The sequence below is a fragment of the Phyllobates terribilis genome, unplaced genomic scaffold, assembly GCF_046119375.1.
Source record: "Phyllobates terribilis strain yellow unplaced genomic scaffold, ASM4611937v1 Scaffold_3__8_contigs__length_932513732, whole genome shotgun sequence".
Classification (NCBI taxonomy): domain Eukaryota; kingdom Metazoa; phylum Chordata; class Amphibia; order Anura; family Dendrobatidae; genus Phyllobates; species Phyllobates terribilis.
Genome location: NW_027362763.1, coordinates 538,872,446 through 538,894,870, shown reverse-complemented (window position 1 = coordinate 538,894,870; position 22,425 = coordinate 538,872,446). Strand labels below are relative to the sequence as shown.

General features: G+C 41.6%; 1 protein-coding gene across 2 annotated transcripts; it reads left to right on the top strand.

Moving 5' to 3' along the window:
• The first annotated feature begins 1,356 nt into the window (after window positions 1-1,356).
• Window positions 1,357-4,094, top strand: CITED2 (Cbp/p300 interacting transactivator with Glu/Asp rich carboxy-terminal domain 2). Of its 2 annotated transcripts, none has more exons than XM_073671349.1 (2): window positions 1,357-1,571; window positions 2,616-4,094. In XM_073671349.1, exon 2 carries the CDS (start codon window positions 2,623-2,625, stop codon window positions 3,319-3,321), a length of 699 nt encoding a protein of 232 aa, XP_073527450.1. In that variant the 5' UTR covers window positions 1,357-1,571; window positions 2,616-2,622; the 3' UTR covers window positions 3,322-4,094. The 2 variants fall into 2 exon arrangements, with proteins under 2 accessions (XP_073527450.1, XP_073527449.1); XM_073671348.1 differs by lacking the exon at window positions 1,357-1,571 and adding an exon at window positions 2,145-2,165.
• Window positions 4,095-22,425: the final 18,331 nt, after the last annotated feature.

The following is a 22,425-nucleotide window of genomic DNA, read 5'->3' as shown; positions in this document are numbered from 1 at the left end:
TATTTATTCCTATCAGACAGAAATGTGAAACCTGAAGTCAATAAACAGTCACAGACTAGCTGCAAAAGTCATGTGAGGCTGTTTATGTGTCAGGAGACCTGTGAGGGCTGGTGGCGGAGGAGGGGTACCAGTCTGGGAGATAAGTGTAGATTTATTTTTATTTATACAGCACCTTGGAGCAAGTAATAAAGCTTTGTCCCTGTAAAGTCTAAAGGAACGAGCACGTCCTCAAGCTTCCTCTATTAGGGTGCTCTCCCATTGTGTTAAGGGACACGCTCTGTGGTCGCGTCCCCTGCAAAACGCTATTCAGACGTATGTGCCCACTGGGCCATAGACTGTAATGTTGCTGGTAGAGCTAACTTGCGCTCTGACGTGCATCATTTTCGGGAGCGCACGCCTACTGGAGGCAGATACCCAGAAGCCGTCTACTATGTCTGACGGTCCGCCTCCAGTAGGTATACACACCCGAAAATGATGCATCACAGAGCACACGTTCACTATGCTGGCACCATTACAGTCTATGGCCCCGTCGGCACATACATCCGAATCGCATTTTGCAGGAAGGTTCGGACGCAAGCCTCGATGAGACCCACTAAACGCAATGTGAAAGCACCCTTACTTAAATAGTGAATCATGCAATGTCCATGTTAGAGGCAAATGGATGACACGGGACCCCCCTTCTCGTGATTGGTGGGACCCCAGTGATCATACATATATCCTGTACCCTTTTTTCATCTTATCAGAGTGCATTTTTTAAATTAGAAACAAACAACAACTTTTGTTGAAACTGTCTATATCTGTATACACTGTATGTGTGAACTCTGTCTATATCTGATTACCTCCGCTAACCATATACTCTTTCCTTTTTCCCATCTCTCGGTCGAACTTGACGGACATTTGACATTTTTCGACTATATAACTATGGCAGCACATGTATGGATAGAAAGTTTTGTTTTTTTCTATCACCATATGTGTGAACTGTACACAGGAATCTCCATTAAGTGCCTTGTCCCTTTAATACTAGGATACACCCAAGGACACTACATGACACCTACCATCTGCTCCTGAGCACATTTAATGCATCATCTTATCATAGCCTATATTTTATTTATCAGGTGAGACAGAAAGTTGATAAATAGTGGATGGCCAGGCTGTTGTCAGTGTAGACAGTGCTGCCTGCATACAAAGGGGAGAGAATAAAGACCCCTAGTGGCAGGCAGCAGCTCCCACGTGTCACCAGGACAGCAGAGCAGCATCAGGGCTGCTGGATCTCCTCCAGCTCCGGCTGTGTTTATCCCTAATCCAGGTTTTACTTCTGCTGCTTGCCTTGCTAGGCTTTTTTTTTTCTTCCTCCCCCCATTGCTCCTCCCTTCTGCAATCCTATATTAACAAGCAGGGAAGCAGCAGCACAGTTCATTGTTGGCAGCCCCGATGCCTCTCGCTGAGGAGTGAGGGAACGTCAGCGCTGCAGCAGGATCGCATTACACAAAAGAGATCTGCTGAATCCTCCTGTATGCTGGGATCTCCCCCCTGATCCCCTCCAAGCAGCAGTTTAGCATCGCTCACAAGGGGTAAGTGTGCTGCTGCCTACCAGATCGGACGAGCTGGGCTCATTGTCTCCTCTGCTCTGGGCTCTATGGAGATGGCAGGCAGATGGCAGTGCCATCATTAATAATTCAGTGCATGGTAAAAGTTGCTTTAATGGTCAGGTTACCTATTCTCTAGCTGCAGGGATGTGTTGCTGGGTTATCTGTCCTTTGCATTATAGGAATATATAGTGTGTGATGGGAAAGTTGGGCTGCTGATGGTTTATTTAATGTGGCAGTAAGTTAAGTGGGCAGTGTGCTATAGTGGTGCTGGGTTTTAACGGGTCTGAAATCCCTTTAAATGCTGCCAGGCGTGCTGATCCACTTGGGTTGTGGATCTTGTCAGCGCCCCTGTAAATGAACACATCAGGCTGCAGCCCCTCAGCATATGGGCATGACTTGCTAATGATGTAGTACCTTTGTTTGCATTGTTGTGAGCCCCTCACTGCCTGCTTTCCTTCTCATCCCCTGCTGTAGGAAGTTCAATATTTATATAATGTATCTGTCATGGTTGCTGCAAGGGGATCTATGCTCATTTCGCGGTGGGGACGGCTGATACTTCACTGATCGCCCTCTTATGTGCGTAACCTTTAATGATTAGAAATGAGATTATGGAGAGCCTTTGTAGGACTGTTTCTGGAAAGTGCTGAAGTGCTGTGACTGGGGTTTAATGAATGCATTGCTGGGAGTGTTGAAGATGTGTTCTGTGCCTTTGTCACTTGTGTGTCGAGGGGTTTCCAGGCGTACTGTTTAATGTCATGTTGGGCAACGATTTTCCAGTGATTGAGTGAATTGAAAGGTAATGTATACATGTTATCAGCAGCCGAGTGCATAATGCAGGAAACGAGCTCAGATGAGCAAGTGCTTGTAGGCTGGAAAGAGCCATGTCTGAGCAGTTCTGCAGATGGTGACACTTGCTCTGTGTTTTTAATTCATCATTGCCTAGATAAGCGGCGAGATCAGATGCCTTAGATTCGGTGTCATTTGTTTTGTTTTCGCATTTTACATTTCTCTCTATCCTCTCCCTAGGTGTACAATGGCAGACCATATAATGGCAATGAATCATGGTCGGTTTCCAGATGGAACAAACGGTCTTCACCACCACCCTGCTCATCGGATGGGAATGGGTCAATTTCCAAATCCTCACCATCAGCAGCAGCAACAGCAACAACTTGCCTTTAACAGCCTGATGGGAGAGCACATGCACTACAGCACAGGGAATATGAACTCTAATAATGGCATCAGGCATGCCATGGTGGCTGGGAATGTAAATGGTGGGCATCCAAATGGCAGTATGGCACCGGCGGCAAGGTTTACCAATTCACAGTTCATGGGAGCCCATGTTACAAATCAAGGAGCGCAGCTTACTGCTAGTATGCAGCTCCAGAAGCTGAACAACCAATATTTTACACATCATCCTTACCAACACAACCACTATATGCCGGACTTGCATCCTGCAAATCATCAGATAAATGGGACAAACCAGCATTTCAGAGACTGCAATCCAAAGCACAGCACTGGCATGCCTCCGTCAGTCAGCCACGTCCCTGCAACAATGCTGCCGCCTAGTGTTATAGACACTGACTTCATAGATGAGGAAGTTCTAATGTCCTTGGTGATAGAAATGGGTTTGGATCGTATAAAAGAATTACCAGAGCTATGGCTGGGACAGAACGAATTTGATTTTATGACGGACTTTGTTTGCAAACAACAGCCGAACAGAGTGAGCTGTTAGGCCTGGAATAAAAAATACAAAAACTGAAAAAAAACTGAACATTCCTCCTTGTACACCGAATCTTGCTTCCAGAGTCCACTATTAATCTGTACAGAATATATATTATATATTTTTTTTTTTTTTCCTTTTGATTCCCACATTTTTATGCTCAACTCCCCCCTCCCACTGCCTTGTGAATTGAGCCACTATTTCTGCAAATAGGGTGTTTTCAGCAGATTTGTCTCCTGCCGCATCAAGTCGTCCATGAATTGTATTTTGACAAAGTCCATTTAAATTTTTTTTTCTTTTCCTCTCGATCAACATGATCGAAAATTGTTGGTTGCATGAACCTTGGCAGCAGGTCCATAGCTGCCATCTTGCTTCAGTTAAATCTATGCATTGCTGTGCACCATTTTTTCTTTTTTTATTTTAACTGGAAGTTTTAACAATATGGGCAATGCCTTGCTGGATCAGGAGAAGTCCTACTGTTATTTAATTTTTATTCTTTCCTGTTACTTGTTTCACCCATGTACATACAACAATAAGGGTGGAATATAAACATTTCACAAATGCTCCCTCCCCCACCCCCTACTCCAAAAAAAATAATAAATAAAAATGTTTGACACTGTGCTAATATAGTTAATTTAGTTCATGGAAAATACTACTGTGTTGAAAGCTTTTTAGGAAATTTTGACAGTATTTTTGTATAAAACCTTTTTTTGAGAAAATACTTGTTAATTTATTCTATTTTAATTTGCCAATGTCAATAAAGAGCTGCAACGTGCACTATTCTACCTTGGTCTAACTTTGTTTTTTAATATTTCACTGCAAATCAAGTTTTCAAAATAGAAGAAAAAAAAAATCTGACAAACTAGTTTCTACAAAAGTAATATTCTGAATCTGGGAAGAGTGTTAACATCTAGTGAAATATGGCATAGAAGTCAGTTATAATATAGAATATTCCTGAATGTGCCCTCCTGGAATTATGTAATTATGATGTAAGCCCATGTCCTTGAAGACTGATCTTGCAGACTACGGATAAAGGGAGGCATTGTTCACGTGTGATTCCTGCCATGTCTGCTTGGTTTACAGTGACTTTATTTTTCTTGCTTTTTTATTCTCCTAATGGAGCTGTCCTGTCTATACAGAACAGACATGACTAATCGATCATAAATGAACAATGCCTTTTATCAGCCTTGTTTTTCCAGATCACCGTTTGCTTTCAAGCTCAAGCATTAGGTGTGATTGACCCTATGAACGCCTTGTGTTCAGGATCTAGCTGATATGTAAAGCTTATAAAAATGGCACCCATTTGTCAGTGGATAATCTATGGTCCAGCTACCGACTATACGGTGTAATCCATGTGAATGAGGGGTTATTACAGGTTATACAACACCAGCCTGATGTTATGCTACTTGGCAATAAAGCTATTAATTTAGAAACTCTTTAGATAACATGCAAGTAATCACGACACGTGTGCAAAACTTGTGGAACGAGTATCAGGTTACACGTGTAATGGTGTCGTATTGTGTTATGGCTGTTGTAGGCATTCCATGTTTAATATCTACTTGAAGGAATGTGAAGCATGTACAGCAGGTCAATGGCACTAGCAGGACCGGGCTGTAAGGAAATTCCTGTGCAGTAAGTGTCTAGCAGTAGTCATCGGCTGTGAGGTGCCATGGAGAAGGCCCTTCTAGACATGTGCCGTACGCGCCGGTGGACATGGATGCGTTGCTTTTACTGATCACTACTTGCTGAGTATATGAAGGGGGAATGCACACAGCCATTTTATTAGGAATGGTATGTATCTGGTGCAAACGTATATTGTGAACTGGTCACGAGTAGAAACCTTGCATTATATATTGTGTAACCTCAAAATAAACTCCTGGACAGCTAAAGTAGATCATTGACCCCTGCTAGATGGATGGAACAAACTTCAAGGTTGGATGTTCAGTAAGGCTACATTCCCACCGAGTTTTTTTTGACATTGCAGATTTTTTGCACCTATGAAGTAATTTGGGTTACTTTGAGTTTTTGACGCTGCATTGTTTTCAGTTGTTGGTACAGGTTTTAAATAAAGCTGCTTTATTTTTGTACTTCCTGCTATTTGGCTTTGATAGGGCTCTTTTGATCGTCCTGTGCGGATTAAATGCGTTTTTAGTGCGTTTCTGCTGTGGAAACTTAATAAAGCATGTGGCGTATTTACTCAGATTTTCCGCATCGAATGCAAGTCAGTAGGAAGATGTGCACAACTCAGATACTGACATGTTGTGCATTTGACACTCGGGTCAGTTTTAGGCCATGTTCACACATCCAGTATTTGGTCAGGTTTTTTTTTTTTTTTTTTAACCTCTGTAATTGTAAGCCAAAACCAGTAGTGGGTGATGAATACAGAAGTGGTGACTTGTTTCTATTATAGTTTTCCTCTGTTACAGTTCTGATTTTTGGCTTACAAATACTGATGTAAAATGCTGACCAAATATTCAATGTGTGAACGTGGCCTTACACCGAGTAAAAAAGGTGGGCATAAGATTTCTATAAATCCTGTCTACTCTGATGGAACTGTGACATTGCGTGTTTCGACATGGGCACAAACCTTGATGGGAAATGAACCAGGCCTTGATCCAAAAGTCAAGATCAAGAATCCTAGAAGCACCTGATGATCAAGGATTCTAGCTTAGCGGATGGGTATAGCAAATGATATAAAAACCTGAGTCTTGCACGGCCATGATGGATTCCTGCAACTTGGGGGTGTTCTGCTTTTAATTTTGTGAATCCAATAGGATTTATTACATGTTACGGTTTCTCTTTGGGTTATATTGTGTGGTAAAAAAAAGTATGAGAAGGGGGAGAGCCTTAAAGCATAACGGTCGTTTTTAATTTTATTTACTAACTCAATGGTACACATGAAAATAAGAAACTTAAGATATAATCAGACATTTGCTTCTTTCTGACACAATTGATCAGTCATTATCAAAGTTCTCAATTCTGAGGTAAAATCTGTAGTCAGTGAAGACACCATTACTGAGATGGAAGATGGCAGCTGCTTATTGATACAATCCTATCTGTGTAATGAGAAAGTGTCTTCACTAAATACAAATTTTACCTCCGAACTGAGATTTTTGATAATGACTGGTCAATTCTGGCTGAAACAAAATTGCTTATTTTCATGTGTACTACTGATTTATGAAAACTTAAATGGTTACACCTACTACAAAAATTAAAAGTAAATGTAATGCCATTTGTTAGTATACTACAGGAAAACTTCTGTGGGTTTACCATCCCTATGCTTCAAAAGGTTTCTCTAGGAGGTAAACTTCTTCAACCTCTATCATGGTGGCAGTGGACATGTGTTGGCTAGATATATGGATATGTAACAAACAGATTTTTGCTGTTTTTACGGTTGCAAAATTGGGGTCATCACAACATACTATCGTAACCATACTGGGGGTGTCTGTTAGTTTTTTTTTTTTTTTTTTTTACTTGGTTTGTAAAAATCTGACTCCATTATTTGGCTGTGTGCCCACGATGCGTTTTAAGCATTTCTGCAGTGGCAAACGCATAAAAGATGCTTGGTAGAAGGCCTGCCATGTTCCCCAATGATCCGCATATGCTGTGCACATGCGGAAATTTCTGCTGCGGATTATCATTGCGGAAAAATACGCAGCACTAGCAATTTTTTTGCCGCCATTGACTTGCATTGGAATGCATGTCATCCGCATCACTGCATCTGTACATGCGGATATCATGTGGTTCAATGTGCATATGGTACCTGGGTTTAGAGAAGAGGAGACTCTCCTCCAGACTCGGGTACTATAGTACCTGTGAAAAAAAAAAATAAACAAAATTATACTTGCCTTCTGGTGGCCCCCGGGGACCTTAGCGATGCGTCCTCGCTTGCCAGCAGCTCGCGATGGTAAAAGGACCTGCCATGACGTCATTTAGTCATGTGACCACCACTGGCAGTGGTCACATGACCTGCCATGACATTTAGTCCTTTTAGACTATTGCGAGCTGCCGGCAAGCCAGGACGCATCGCTATGGACACCAGGGGCAATCAGAAGGTAAGTATATATTTTTTTACCATTCTTACGGTCACACACACACACACAATATATATATATATATATATATATATATATATATATATATATATATATATATATATATATATATATATATATATATATATATATATATATATATATATATATATATGCAACCGGCATAGATTTATAGTGTGACAAAGTTGTCAAGCACTTTCCAAGTGATGCTAAAATTGCATGCGGAAATGCATGTGAACGCTTCACTTCCGCATGTCCCTGGCAGGAAAACACATGTACAATCCGCATGCTTTTTTCTGCCAGGAAAAAATGCAGAGCATTTCTGCATCATGGGCACACTGCCTTACAGTTGTTGCCAGTCTGGGCAAAAAGCTAGTTCTCAGGGGTCTGGTTTTAACAAAACAAACTTGTCTACTAGGACTCTAACTCTGCACAGGGTGCTCCATAATCTCTATTGGGGTGGGAAGTGTACAAATCACCCTTCAACCAGCTGCTGGACTTCTGTGGTCGCTGGCTATAATGGTCATGTGACTTGCAATGTTTCATCAGATTTTTATTTTTTTTCTGATAACATGCTAGTCAGTCACCTAACCGCTGCAGCCAATCATAGGCAGCAGTGTGCGACTTCTGGTGAAACTGACTGACATCTACATTTCCTTTGCTGGCACATACCATGGAGTGGCATGGCTAGATAAAGATGGATGCTGGTAGGCCAAGTATTAAATGACTGTTATTTTAGCAAACCCAGTCTCCTGAGCAAGGTTTTATTTTTCCTGGATGACGCTTGCTCTTTAAGTCCAGAGGTTCTAAAACTTGTCAATGCCCTGGAAACAGGTCCGTTTGTTAGTGTTTCAGAGTGCTGGAACTTGTCCTGATCATCTCAAGTTAACATGTTTTCAGCCTCTGGATGTAAATGATTGCTTCCATTCACTTACAGCAAGCAGAAATGATGGAACTAAGATGGCATGCATAAAATATGAGAAAGCTGTGTATGTTGTACTGTACAATAAAGTGTTTTTTTTGTTTTGTTTTTTTGCATTAGAACCAGAAGGCCCATGTCATCCAGCCTCTGCAGTGTTTCCTAATTCAGTAGGAGCTTTCCTTTCACAAATGTGGGATTTGGTTGCTTATCTCAGATCTGTTAATTGCTTTTATTTTTTTTTAACCCCTGTCAAACATAACTGGAGCAGTTTTTCATCAGGAGAAAAAAAACTTGATGAATTTTGTCTTTCATGGTCTGAGGGGAATGAATAAGTTAGGGCAAACAATGTGGGCTTTACCCATGGCAAACAATTCCATTTTAACTGTCATTTGTCATCTGGCCAGAAAGCGAAAGCATCTGACATGTTGATGTGGGTAGCAGTAATTTTAGTTTGCAGAAACTATAAATGACAGCCACCCCCTCGCCTATGGTCTTCATAGTATGACTAAAAGCTACACAATACTAAAGGCATAAATGGGAGAGATATTCTCCCTTCTGCTGTTATTCTTTTTGGACCTGACTTGTATCCTGCTGCTAAATTAACCTTCTGGGGTTAATATGTGGATAACTGATGTAGGTGTTATATCAGGTGTGAGATGGATATAGATCAATCGATTTGACTGATGTCTTAGCTTTTCTTTCCTCTAGGTCATATATATTAAAGAAGTGCTCACTTTTTTTTTCTTTTAAATGTGCATGTATTAACATACTCACCTACCACCGCTCTCTCCGATGTCCAGCGCAATCCTTTGCTGCTCACTGATGTCACTGTTCTGCAGACTGACCAGATCATGCTGCCATCTGCCTGACCTGGAAGTCGATTTTACAATGAAGTCCTCTGAAGCGAAGAACGAGGCTCCTTAGGCTTTCATTGTAAAAATACTTCCGGGTCATGCATAGCGCAATGAATGAGCCAGTTAGTCTAAAATTGTGGTGACATCACTCAGAAGCAGAGAAGAACAAAGCTGGACACTGGAGAAAGCAGCAATGAATATATTAATACACTCACTGATTAATAACACAGGGAGGCTCGACCTAGCCCAAATTTTTTGTGTAAATAGGGGATTTATTGAAGGATGGACAGCAATCTCCTGTGTTTGGTCACATTTAGAACTGTTAGTGTAAACTCCCAAGTGGCAGAAATATTTGTTTTATCCGAATAAACTTGTATCTTCTCTGCAACTATTCAGATGGAACAATATTATCTTTGAAGTAACTGCAACAAATCTGCCAAGTGTACACAACTTTTAGGTTGTGTTCCCATGGAGCATTGGCATGGGGCCCTGTTGATATTGTTAAAAATTGTTTAAAGGGAACCTGTGATGTCACTAAATGCTGTTAACCTGCAGGTTAAATAGCATTGCAATTCTGCTCTGAAAGTGCTGTAACTGGGAGAAAATTAAAGGGACTCTTGTGACCTTTCAAATCAAGTACAGGTGCTCGATGCATCATGGCGTGCCAATCATTTAAATGCACCTTTCCCCTTGTTTGTTTGCCATTGAGCTCAGCCAAGAGCTGTAAATCGAAGAGGGGTGGTGGAGATGAAAGGAAAGCATGCGGGTGGGAAGGTGTGTATAAATTACCTGCATTGATCAGGGGTTGGACACAATGACCCTGGAGGTCCTTTCTAACTTTTAATACTTTATGATTGGCCCTGCCATGATGGACGAAGTGTCTGTACTTGGTTTGAACAGTCATTCTGTGCTGAGAATCCCTTTAACCTTATCCTTCCTGGGAGCCACCGACTGTCAATCATAGGGGCGTGCACGGAGCGGGTAGTCACCACTCAATATACTGTAAGCAGAAGCTGTAAGCACACCCTGGTACTTTGACAGCTCACTGTGCACAGATGCGTTGGAGAGTGAGCTGTCAGTGTTGGGGTGTACTTACAGCTGCTGCTCACTGTGTACCGAGTGATGACTGAAGCCACTCTGGGCATAACTACCTACCTGCATGACTGAAAGCTGGTGGCTGCCAGGAGGAATAAAGTTCACTTTGCCCTGGTAGCTGCACTTTCAGTAAGGTGACTGGGTGGCATTGCAATGCTATTAATTTACAGATTAATCCTGCAGGTAAATGGCGTTTGGGGACATGACAGGATAACATTAGTGGCGTATTTCATCTTTTGCATTCAAAAGGGTGAAATCTACAGTATAAATTGACATTTCTGCAGTGTGTGCATACATTTTGTAAAAAAATATCAGGAATAATCGCAGTGCATCCATGTGGTGTAGCGGATGAAGAAATAATGGATTTTGATTGTTTAAAGGGGATTTCCACCTTTGAGAACATTTTTTTTCAACTTAAATGTATTTGGGAAGAAAATGTAACTTTGTCCCTAATAGATATATTCTCATTATAAAATTGTCACTGTTTGCCTTCTACAGCTTCTGTGGTGAGGCAATAGAAGCAAACGCTTTCATCCGTTAGCCCATTGTTACAGGATTGTAAACTTTTTCTGATTTTTGAGCTCCTCTCAGCTGGTTTATGACCACAGACCACATCACAGTTGCATGTGCAGGGAAACAAAGACCCTGTATGAGCCAAATGGTGCAAATTTTTAATTGAAACCCAAGTGCATGTCAGTGTTTACCTTGCCACAAATCTTACTCCAAACCCTGCTGGAGTAAGATTTGTGGCGTAGCTGGTTGAAAATGGCGTGAGACCGCTTAAAGTCGCAAAATTTTAGCATAGCTTTGAGTTGTGCCAAAACTTTGACGTTTGAAAGCTTTTTACTCCAGAATACTGGTGTAAAAGCTTTGATGGATCGGCCCAACGTTTTTCAGGAGAAGCTCTGAATGCCACTGATGTTTGGCAAAATTGCAATGTGAACCTGGCTTAAAGAGTAAAATGATACAGGCAAATATAAGTTTTACTTTCCAACATTTCCTTTATTGTATATTTGGTGCATTTTACTGTTACCAGTATGCTTACCCATCAGACTTGCTGCCAGTTTTTATAATAGTGTAATATATTACCACCTCCATTATTCTGTTGTCACATAAAAATTGATATAGCAAATTACTGTGCAAAGACATATATGAACTGTCAAAATAAAACTTTCCTTTAAGAAACACCTGTTTGCCTACTGCACAAACCTTTGCTATGAAGGATTTCATCTCCAGACTGTGCTCCTTTAAAATCCGCGGTGCGTCGTTTGCCAGGTTAATAGTGCTTGCTGGTATTTAAATCTAATCTAGGCGTTGAGAAACACTGAGGTCTTCTAAGGAACAACAAAAAACTATCTGTTTGCAAAACCGCATAACTTTACAGGAAATAGTTTGCTCTTCTTGAGTGTATTGTATGATCCCATTGTGCATTGTAAAACAATTACCCTTTTCTTTGTCAGATACCCAGAATGCTTAGCAAAGCCTTTCAGATCCTCTTCAAACATTGACAAGATTAACTCCGGCAGCACTGCAGGGGTTAATCCAGTTGATGCAAGATATAAAACACAAAACCTTTAATACATTTATAAGCTTAATGCTAACACGGCATATTCTGTGACAAAGGAAGAAAAATGACTTGTGCCAGCTCCTTTTCTTGAGATAAAATCAGCAGTACAGTGCTTCCTAAGAAGACGTGGAAGGAGGAGACCGGAGACGTTCTATATGTAATCCCAGTACTGGTGTCAAACTCACCTTTTTATCGTTCTGTCCTAGTTCCGAGGCTAAAAGGTTTAAGGTTCAGCAACCAGAATCAATATGAAGCCATTCTTAATTGTGTCTCTTCATAGTAATAATTGCCTTAATATAGCACGGTGGTTATCAGCGCACGTCTGTCCAGTGAATATGATAAATCAATAATAGGAAATAAATCAAACACTGAAAATAATTTTATGTGGTGAGAGCTTGATGTTGATGTGAATATAAACGTGTATGTACATGTTATCTATAGTTCTCTGTATATCATTTTACTAATGCTTGATCATTGTATTAAAGTTAAGGCCATATTCCCCTGTCCACACCAAAATTAGCAGTAGCAATGTGCTCTGATTATTGTGTTTTGGTGAGGTTTTTTTTAATTATTTTTCCCCTTCTTGTAATGCATTTTTGTTGCAGATCTGAAGCAGCTGTTTCTATTGAGTTTTTCATGCAGATTCTGCACTTGAAAACACAACTCTGTTTTTACATACATTTTTCAGAGAGAAAAAAATGCACCAAATAATGCTCAGTTCAACAGCATCTTTAAACGTACAGTGGGCATGAGCTTTCATGAAATCACATCCACTTTGCTTCCAGCAGAAAAATGCAGTTTCATGGTTACTCTTTAAGGCCATATTCACAGATGCGTGTTTAAACACGTACATGATAAAATGATACCATTGTCATCAGTATGTCTGTTTTTACCATCATTGTGGTGATCAGCATTTTTCACAGATTGTTGAAAATATAAATAAATGACAATTATTTTTCTATACTTTGCAATGTTAAACATGTATAGCACCCGGACAGTACACTAATACCATCCGTGTGCTGTACCTGGTTTTTACAGACCCATAGACTTGTATTGGCCCTTTTCATCTGTTCTGCCGGGAAAAAATGAACATGTCTCCATGTGTTTCGTACAGATACACGGTCTGTGAAAAATACGGACATGTGAACAGCAGCATAGATTATAATGGATACATGTTTTATCCTTGAAAAAAGTGGATGCAACAAGGATGTCTGAATGAGGCCTAAGGGCAGAGACAGACTGCTGTATAACTCGTGCGAGGATCACATCGCACTGAACGGACTGGCCAACACCTCTCCTGACCTGAGCATGACAGCGTTATGTATTGTATGTCTATGCTGCTGTCAAGCTCAGGTCAGGAGAGCAGACAGCCAGTACGAGGTTTACGATGCGATCCTCACACGAAAAATACAGCAGTCTGTCTCTGCCCTAAGGCCGTATTCCAATCACCAATATGGGGCTCTTTTTATTTAATAAAATATTGGGCATCCCCAGACTGATGGTGTTAAAAGTGCTCATAAATGTTCCCAATGCCCCCCAAAAAGGCCTGAGTTTTGGTAGAATTTTCAGGGTGTGGGAATCAGGCATTCAAAGTGGGATCCCACAGTCATCCACAGCCGCGTTCGTGGAGAAAATTGCTCTTTACACTAACCGAGCACTTTTGCACGCTTTACTAATGTGTTACCAAATGGTAACTGCTGTAATGTTATTATCGTTCAGCGACAGCTTAGTAAAGTGCTGGGTTACTGCAAAGAGTGAGACCTCCTATATCATTTTGTAACAGGGATTAAAGTTCTCCGTCCGGTTTGGGGTCCGGATCCTGAGATCCCCACCGCTCATGTAATAGAACCACGAACAGGGCGCAGCTCCGCAGACACGAGCACACATCTCTTGTCTGAACACGCATGCAGGCCGGAGAATGGATTTGCATGTTCTGATTCAAATACCTGCAAATTATGAAAAAGTCAGCAAGAAATGCTTTTGAACAATAAAACACTTACAAAAATAATTTATTTTTGCGTCATTGCTGAGAGACATACCTTTTTATTTTGGAGCTGCATGAGAGCTTGTTTTTTTGCTTGACAAGTTGTAGTTTTCATTACTACTGCATAGTGCCAGCACTGTAAATCCAAGAGTTTGGTTATTGCGCAGGGTAATCCCATAACATCTGCCATATGTAACCTGATAATTTACATTTTTATAACAATGTTGTATGGTGTCTTGCATTCATGTGAGCCAATGGTACAGGAAAAGGTGCAAACATACATGACAGCTTCCCAATTCAACAAATCATTTGCATAACTTATTGTGAATATCATTCCTGCCTTTATCCACTACATTATGAGAACATGTTGAAAGCATTTGGGTAAAGATGAGTGAATAAATTAGAGTGGAATTTAATTCTTTTTGAATTTTACAAAAAACGTTGCATTTTTTATAATTCGCATCTGCACGGATTCACCAAAAGGTGACCGCCGGCCGTTGTTTTTCTAAACCATAAAGTGACATCAAAAGGTTGCAAAAAAATAAAAAAAAATACTTTTACTCACCTCACTGTTCACGTCTCCAGCTAGGCCGAGATTCCCAGCTCTGATGAGGCCTGGCCACAGGTCTCCGAGCCAAAATCAGCAGCCTCATATACAGTACGCCTATAAGCTCTGGTCAGGAGACATAAAGATGCTGAGTCCATCTGTATAGGATTATTGATAAGTAAGCAAACTAGTCAATATTTTCTAGTCTTTAGATTGCCATATGCTAAAAAATATGTTTACTATGTTGCATGCAGGTCCTCATCTGTTGTGTTCAAATTGCTGTGATAGTCTGAACTGTTTTACATTTTACCACTGAGCCTATTACATACCATAAAAACTCCCGCCCCACATTCACATACAAACACCACCCTGCATTCCTGACACCCCACATGATGGATGCATAGGCTGTTGTTGGTTTCTGCAAGCCTAAGTTCATCCACAAGTGTGAAACAGCAGGAACCAAGATTAGATCAGACAATGAGGAAATTTATAAAAATTACTGCCATAAAAACAGTAGTGTTGTCTGTGGTGACCAATCAGATCACAACACTCATTTTTATGGAAGGTTAGAAAAGTTTGAAAGTAAATGTTAATTGTAGTTATTTTACTCAGCCTTTCTTTGCGCTGGTATGTATGACCCGTGTGGTGGCACCCTGGAGACACTATAGGTCCATACTGCTAAGCTGTAAGCACTTTTTGTGCCACTTTATGGTCCATACGTGTTACATCGCTTTAGGGAGATAATACAGTTATTAAACAACGGATCTGATGGAACTTACATTTTTTTATTTTCAAATATTCATATGAAATCATAGGGAGAGAAAAATGCTCCCAACGGAGGGTCAGTACGAGCTCATTAATTTCTATAGGTTGACTTATTATGGCTGTATACTGCTAACTTGTAAGGGTTTGGGTCATTAGAGGCACAGGAGTTCTGTACATTGTGAAGCATACTCAAATAGTGAATGTCAGAGAATATGGAACTGACCTAAGGAGTGGTAAAATGGCCTTGAGGTCTTGGAAGTGTTTTAACTTCAATGAATATTCACATAGTTTTTTGGAGGTGGAAAATTCCGACATATTTTCAAGAGGATTTCACTTTAGGAAAGGTTTTTATTTTGCTTTATTTTTCAAGCAATTTTGTTTGCCTTATGAATATTTCTCCTCATAGGTTTTTTGTATGTACTCTGTTGATTCCCCCTCAAAGGAGTGACATGTGAGGTTTACAGAATCTGCTTGGAAAAAAATGCTCAAATAACTTACCATAAGAACAATGTTTTTTCCTCTGAAATCAAAAGGAAACGTACTCAACCCTATTTGAAGTATTTTATGTGGATTTCCAATTGAACCTGCTTTAAAATCCTCATAAAAACACTGTGAATATACCCTCAGGTTTATTTCACACTGCTGTGAAATATTGTCCGTACTCCAATCGGTAATGTAGGGTCTCCTGACCTCAGTTTAAGGGCTCATACCCATTATCGTAAAAAAAATCAGTCTAATGTTGTTCCTGAAAACTCGGACGAGTGTCATGTAAGTGGCATGCGATTTTTATGTGAGTACAATGCAATTTTTATCATCTAGCATCCGAATGACATCTGAATGACATGTAAATGCAATCTGTATGCAATGCGAGTTTAATATTAGCAATATACATTTCTGAAAAAAATGACATGGGATCCCCTAAAATTTTATTAACCAGCAGATGGAAAGCAGACAGCTGGGGGCTGATGTTTATAGCCTGGGAAGGGGGTAATACCGAGGAGGTAATACCCAGAATAGCTGTATACTTAGCCTTTACTGGTTATAAAAATGGGGGACCCCCCCAAAAAATGATGTGGGGTCCCCCCTATAATTAATAACCAGCAAAGGCTAGGCAGACAGTTGCGGGCTGATATTAATAGGCTAGGAAGGGGCCATGGATATTGGCCCCTCACAGACTAAAAACTTCAGCTTTCAGCCGCCCCAGAAAAGGCGCATTCATAAGATGCGCCTAGCCTCCGCTTTTCCCACCTGCACTGGTGCATTGGCAATTGGGGTAATAGGGTTGGGGTTGATATCAGCTTTCTATTGGCAGCTGACATCAAGCCCAGTGGTTAGTAATCATTACTAACCCCATAGTCAAATTATAAATAAAAAACACCCAGAATAAAGTCCATTATTTGAAATAATGACACTGACTCCCTTATTGAAATAAAAATAAAAAAACAAAGTTACACTCACCTTTACGCCTAATCCACTGATGTCCATGTCCCCTATAAAAGAATAAAAATAATAAACCAACATAATCCTCACCTGTCCGACGTGAGGATAATCCAATTGTCCCGCAACGAGTCTAGCTCTGCTACATCGAGTTGCCAGGATGAACGTTGGCATGATCCAAGCACAGATCGTAAACATGGGCAAAGTGAAATTGACCTTTGTGGACTACACCACCTTCAGACTCTTGGTTTAATTGGAAGAAACTCTGTAAATGAATCAAAGTTAAATTGTGATTTATTGCGTGTTCTGCGTCAATATTGTCCAGGGCTGCTTAACATTTCATTAAATATACATACTATACAGTATATGTCAACTTTTTTTTTAACCTTTCCTTTCAACAATAATGTTCAACTGCTAGATTGCCATTAGCTATTTTTTGTAGCTGACCAATTGCCTGTTTCCTTTCTTTCATCCATACTGATTACATTAGCAGGAATCTGGAGAACTCAATTACAGATTTTGATTTTTATCTTGAAGCCATAATGTTTGACATAAAGTTAAATTGATATACTCATTCCAACCAGCAATTATTACCAAGTGCATATCCCCAACCCCATGAAAAAGACATTTAGTGCATGTTATCACCTATGGAAGATTTACTAGGAGCGTATTTGTGGGGGGTAGGCAGCACAGTCAGCAGGGGTTGGGGGAGGGGGCAGGTGAATCCCTGACCACTGGCAGTTACAAGTCGAAGAGATGAAGAGACGTCAGCAACTTGATCAGGTCTTCTGATCACACTGCTGATATCTCTCTCCGGCACCGCATAAGCATGGTGAAAGTCATTATGGTCAGCACTCCAATTGAACTGAAGAAACCAAAAAGTTATGGTAATGAGGAATCTTGTGAGAGGACAGTATGTGAGGGAGAACTTTGAGAAGACAGTATGAGGAGTAGTGAATATGTGAAGAAACAGTATGAGAAGCGGGAGGAGAGGAAAATGGAAATGCAAACATTATGAGGCTGGGGAGGGTTGTGTGAGGAGACAGAATAGGGGGGTAGAGGGAAATGTGTGAGGAGACAGTATGGGGAGAGAAAAGTGTAAATGGGCACAGTATAGGGACTGGTAGTGTGGAAGGGGTAGTATTGTGAGGAGGCAGCATGGGGGCAGTGTGAGGGTGCAGTATGGAGAGGACAGTGTGCAGAAGAGGGGGAGAGTGAGGAGGGGGCACAGTATAAAGATTTGGCAGTGTAGGGGGGACATAATGTGGGAAGACAGTGTGAAGAGGGGCCTAGCATGGAAAGAAGAAGGTAGTGTGGAGGGGCGTGTACCATAAGAAGGATAGTGTGCGGTCATATTTTGTGCACGGAGCAAAGTGAAAGAGAATTATTTATTCAGGGTCTCTATGTAGGGGTGATATTTTTTTCAGAACTATTACAATGACACTACTATTTTTAAGGCCATAAGGTTGGGATGGGCTAAAGAGTACTAGAGAAGATGCAGATCTACATAGACAAGCTGTGAATGTGAGAAGTCATCATGGCTTCTAGACAAGTTGGAGAAGAAAAAAAAGAGAACTCCAATCAGAGAAGATGTCACTTATAATGTACATTGATGCCAATGTTTATTTGCGATACTGCTTGCATCTCACAGTATTGTGGTACCTGTATGGTCCACAGTTTGATGATGGCTAATAACAATAATTCCCAGTGTCTCCTTAACATTGTTAAGGACATACTTGGAGATGTAGGTTCATGCAATACAAATACATATGGGGCTGACCTGATGGTGGTTCTGATGCTGTATTCCTATACTGATGGTGGTTATGGTGATTTATTCCTGTATTGATGGTGGTTCTGGTGATGCATTCATGTAGTGATGGTAGTTCTGGTGATGCATTTCTGTACTAATAGTGATGTACTAATGTACTGATATTGGTTCTGGTAATGTATTCATGTATTGATGGTAGTGTCAAGACTTGGCTCTGCTTGCCAGTTACTTACAGTCATGTGACTACTAGTTTTTCTTTCTGTTTCTCTCAATAATGCAGGGACTGTAGTGTTCACTGAACATTCTGAGGATTGGGAAGAGAAGCTAGTTGGCACAGGACTGTTAGTAGGCAAATTGCATATAAGCGGTCACATAATGATTGTGTATAGGAGGGGTGCCAAACTGAATTCTTGCCCTGTTTGCCAGAAAACCCAGATCCGCCTCCGGCTTTACATCTGCCAATCATCTCTGATGCCAGTTTTCTAGTTAGGAGAGGAGGTATGGAAAACTAGAAGTGGTTGTGAAAATGAAAATGAAACATGGCCATCTAATTTCATTCTGATAACAGATGCATTAGGGAGTCTGAAAGGCTTCTATTACCCTTAAGATCAGTGTTTTCAAACCTGTGACTTTCCAGCTGTTGTTAAACTACAAGTCCCAACATGTTCATAGAATCATTTGTTGGTCTAGTCTGCTAGGAGTTACTGTATATTTTTGCTACAGCTGGAGAGCCACAGAAAGGAGACCACTGCTGGGCACCCTCATGGATCACTCAACCCTAGCACTCGTCTGTTTTTAAAGTCATAAACCTACATTAAGGCTGTGTGCCCACGATGCGTTTTTTAAGCGTTTCCGCAGCGGAAAAACGGTGCAGAAACGCTTAAAAAACGCATGGTAGAAGGCATGCCATGTTCTCCAATGATAATCCGCATGTGCTGTGCACATGCTGCAGAAATTTCCGCTGCGGGTTATCATTGCGGAAAAAAACGCAGCACTACCAGTTATTTTGCGGAAGCACTGCGTTTTCGCCGCCATTGACTTGCATTGAATCGCTTGGATTCCGCATCACTGCATCTGTAAATTCGGAATCCAAATGTTTCAATGTGCGGATGGTACCCGGGTGTGGAGGACAGGAGACTCTCCTCTGGACCCGGGTACCATAGAACCTGTAAAAAAAAGACTAAAATAAAAAATGAATATCATATTTACCTTCTGACGGCCCCCGCTGTGCTTGTCCTCCCTTGCCGGCAGATCGCGGTGGACTGAAGAACCTGCGCTGACGTCATTGTCATGTGACGGCAGGTCCTTAAGTGTGGTGTACCGCGAGTTGCCAGCAAGGGAGGAAGGAGCGAAGCAAGACTCCGGGGGCCATCAGAAGATAAGTATAGATTTATTTTTTTATTTTTAAACATTGTTTAAGATGACACTATATAAATCCATGCCGTTTGCATGGATTTATATAGTGTGACCAAGTTGTCAAGCACTTTCCAAGTGATGCTAAAATTGCTTGGAAAGCGCTTGTCAACCCGAATGCGGAAATGCATGTGAAGAACGCTTCACACCCGCATGTCCCTGGCAGGAAAAACACATGCACAATCCGCATGCGTTTTTTTCTGCCAGGGGAGATGCAGAAACGCTCAGGAAAAATCCGGAGCATTTCTGCATCGTGGGCACATAGCCTAACAATTGACAGATTTGTAGCAGAAATTTTATGACTATCTTGTTCATCAGGATGAAGGTTGCAGAAATCCCTGTACAGGTTGCAGAATCAACTCAATTCACGTGAAATTGATCTTTCAGGGGTAGAAATTTCTGCATTAAATTTTTAGTGTTTGAATAAACTCTAGTTGGGCTGACATAGACTTTTATCTACTATATCTCTTTACCCTCCTCACTCTCCTCTTCCCCAAATAATTATTTTTTATATTAAAATTCCATTTAAGCAGAATCTGTCAGTAGGGTCAACTCTCCTAAACCATCTATATTGGTATGCAGGTTAAAGATGAATAAAATCATACCATGAAATCTGTGATTCGATGTCTTATTCCAGAGAATTCCATGTTTTTCTTAATATGTAAATAAGCTGTTAAGATCTATGGTAGTACAAAGATCTCCCTGATAAGTTACCTCCAGAGCTTATTTTAAATGAAATGGAGCTTTACCAGTGTGAGACATGTAATGACTGACAGTCTACTCTCCCCATCTCACTCCAGAGCTTGTGTAATTATAACTAACACAGTACAGCAGAGCTGAGATTTGCCTCATTACAAACACATCTGCAGCTGTTACTTTTCACTCATAGTGCTGTCAGCTCAGCTGTACTGCCCCCCTTACTGAATGCTGGGAGATGGAAGCTGAAGAAGGCTTAGTTGTAATCAGGCACATCTCTTTAGCAGAGCTTATAACACTATGCATATGTGCTTGTAATGAAACAAAATTCACCTTAGTTGTACTGTGTTAGTTGTAATCAGGCACAAATCATGTCTTACACTGGTGAATCCCTCTTTCATTTAAAATAAGTTCTGGAGGCAAATTTTCAGGGAGATATATGTGTGTCCCATAGATCTTAACAGCTCATTTACATAGTAAAAAAAACATGAATTTCTTGTGCTAAGACATCACTTTGAAGAAGTTGACGCGCCCCTTGGGCCGCGTGGGGAACCTGGAACCGGGCCTTTTGTGGGATGCTGGGGGTTGTAGTCTCCGCGTGGCAGTGACCCGGTCCGTGGCTCAAGGTGGTCAACTCAAATGGCAGTCTATTTGTGATGTTAAAATGTCCGACTAAGCCACCCGTGGATTGCGGTCAGGATGAACCACCGCTGCAGAGCAGACCGCTGAGGCTGGTGTTATGGGTGCAGCAGAGTGTAGTACAACTCCCCACGGGAGGAGTGTAGCCTCAGGGCAGTGTATGCGGAGGATGGGGGTGATGGTGCAGGAGTAGCAGTGACGACACAGAGTCAGGAATGCAGTCCAGTGTCTTTACTCAGAGTTCTTATTATCCAGACCACTTCTGTAGGTAACGGCTGCCCACGTCGTACTGTGCTCACCAGGTGAGGGGCTCGGCCTACTCCCAGATAACTTTGGAGTGCTTCACAGGACCCCCTTTGTGTGTCCTTTCTCTGGCCTGTCATACCCCACCAGTGACCTCGCTTCTGTCCGGCAGCCTCGGGCCTTCTCTTGGTGAACTTGGCGCCAGTTTTCCTGACCCTATATGGTGCCTTCCTAGCGGGTGTAGCGAGGGGCTGCGCCACATGAAATGTCACAGCCTCCGGTTTCTAGCTGAGGGTACTTCCCCGCCTCCACTAGTTTCGGGGATCGGTCTCCCCCTTTGACCTGACCCTTCTACGCAGGTAGATTCGGGCGTGAGGTGGCGACTCGCCGGTCCTCACCCCTGGGGTCCCTTCGTTCCTTGTTCCTGGAGTCTCCTCCGCTCCTCTTCCTTCCCTCTCTTCCTTCAGGCTCCGGCCTCCCTCTTAGGCCTGCCTGCGGAGCAGAGCCCATGCTTGAGGCTCTGCTCCCTGTCACTCCTTCTCGCAGACTGAACTGTACTGACTTCTCCCAGAACTAAGATGGTACCCACCTTTTGTACCTCCCTCTAGGTGCACCCAGGAACTGCTTCCTCCCTGCTCCTACACTACTGGGTTCCCCCTTCCTCGGTGTTCCCTCTCCCCACAGGGACAGGGACTGTTGTGCTCTACTTGGAGCATATCGGTCGCCCTGCCCCCCGGAAATGTGGTGTAATGCATGCAGGTGTCAGGGTCCTAATCCACACTCCATCCTTACCTGAGAGTGAGATATCGCACATCTGGTTGAGATGCAATACCTCTGTAGCAACCGAGCCCTCGGGGTGCTACAATAGCAATGTACCATTTTATTCAACTTTTTTAAGAACTGCATGCCCCTATAGATGCTTAGATTAAGTTCTCACAATGAGTTTTTTATGAGTTTTTTTTCTGCGTAACCTCATTGCGCCAAAAACGCAGTATCTTACAGTTCCAGCAAAGTGGGTGGGATTTATATAAATCTCATTCCCACTGTGCTTTTTTACGCAGTGTAAACTTTCCTTCATTGCTTTTTTTAAATCCACAACATGTCAATTTCTCTTGCGAGTATGTTGAGTTT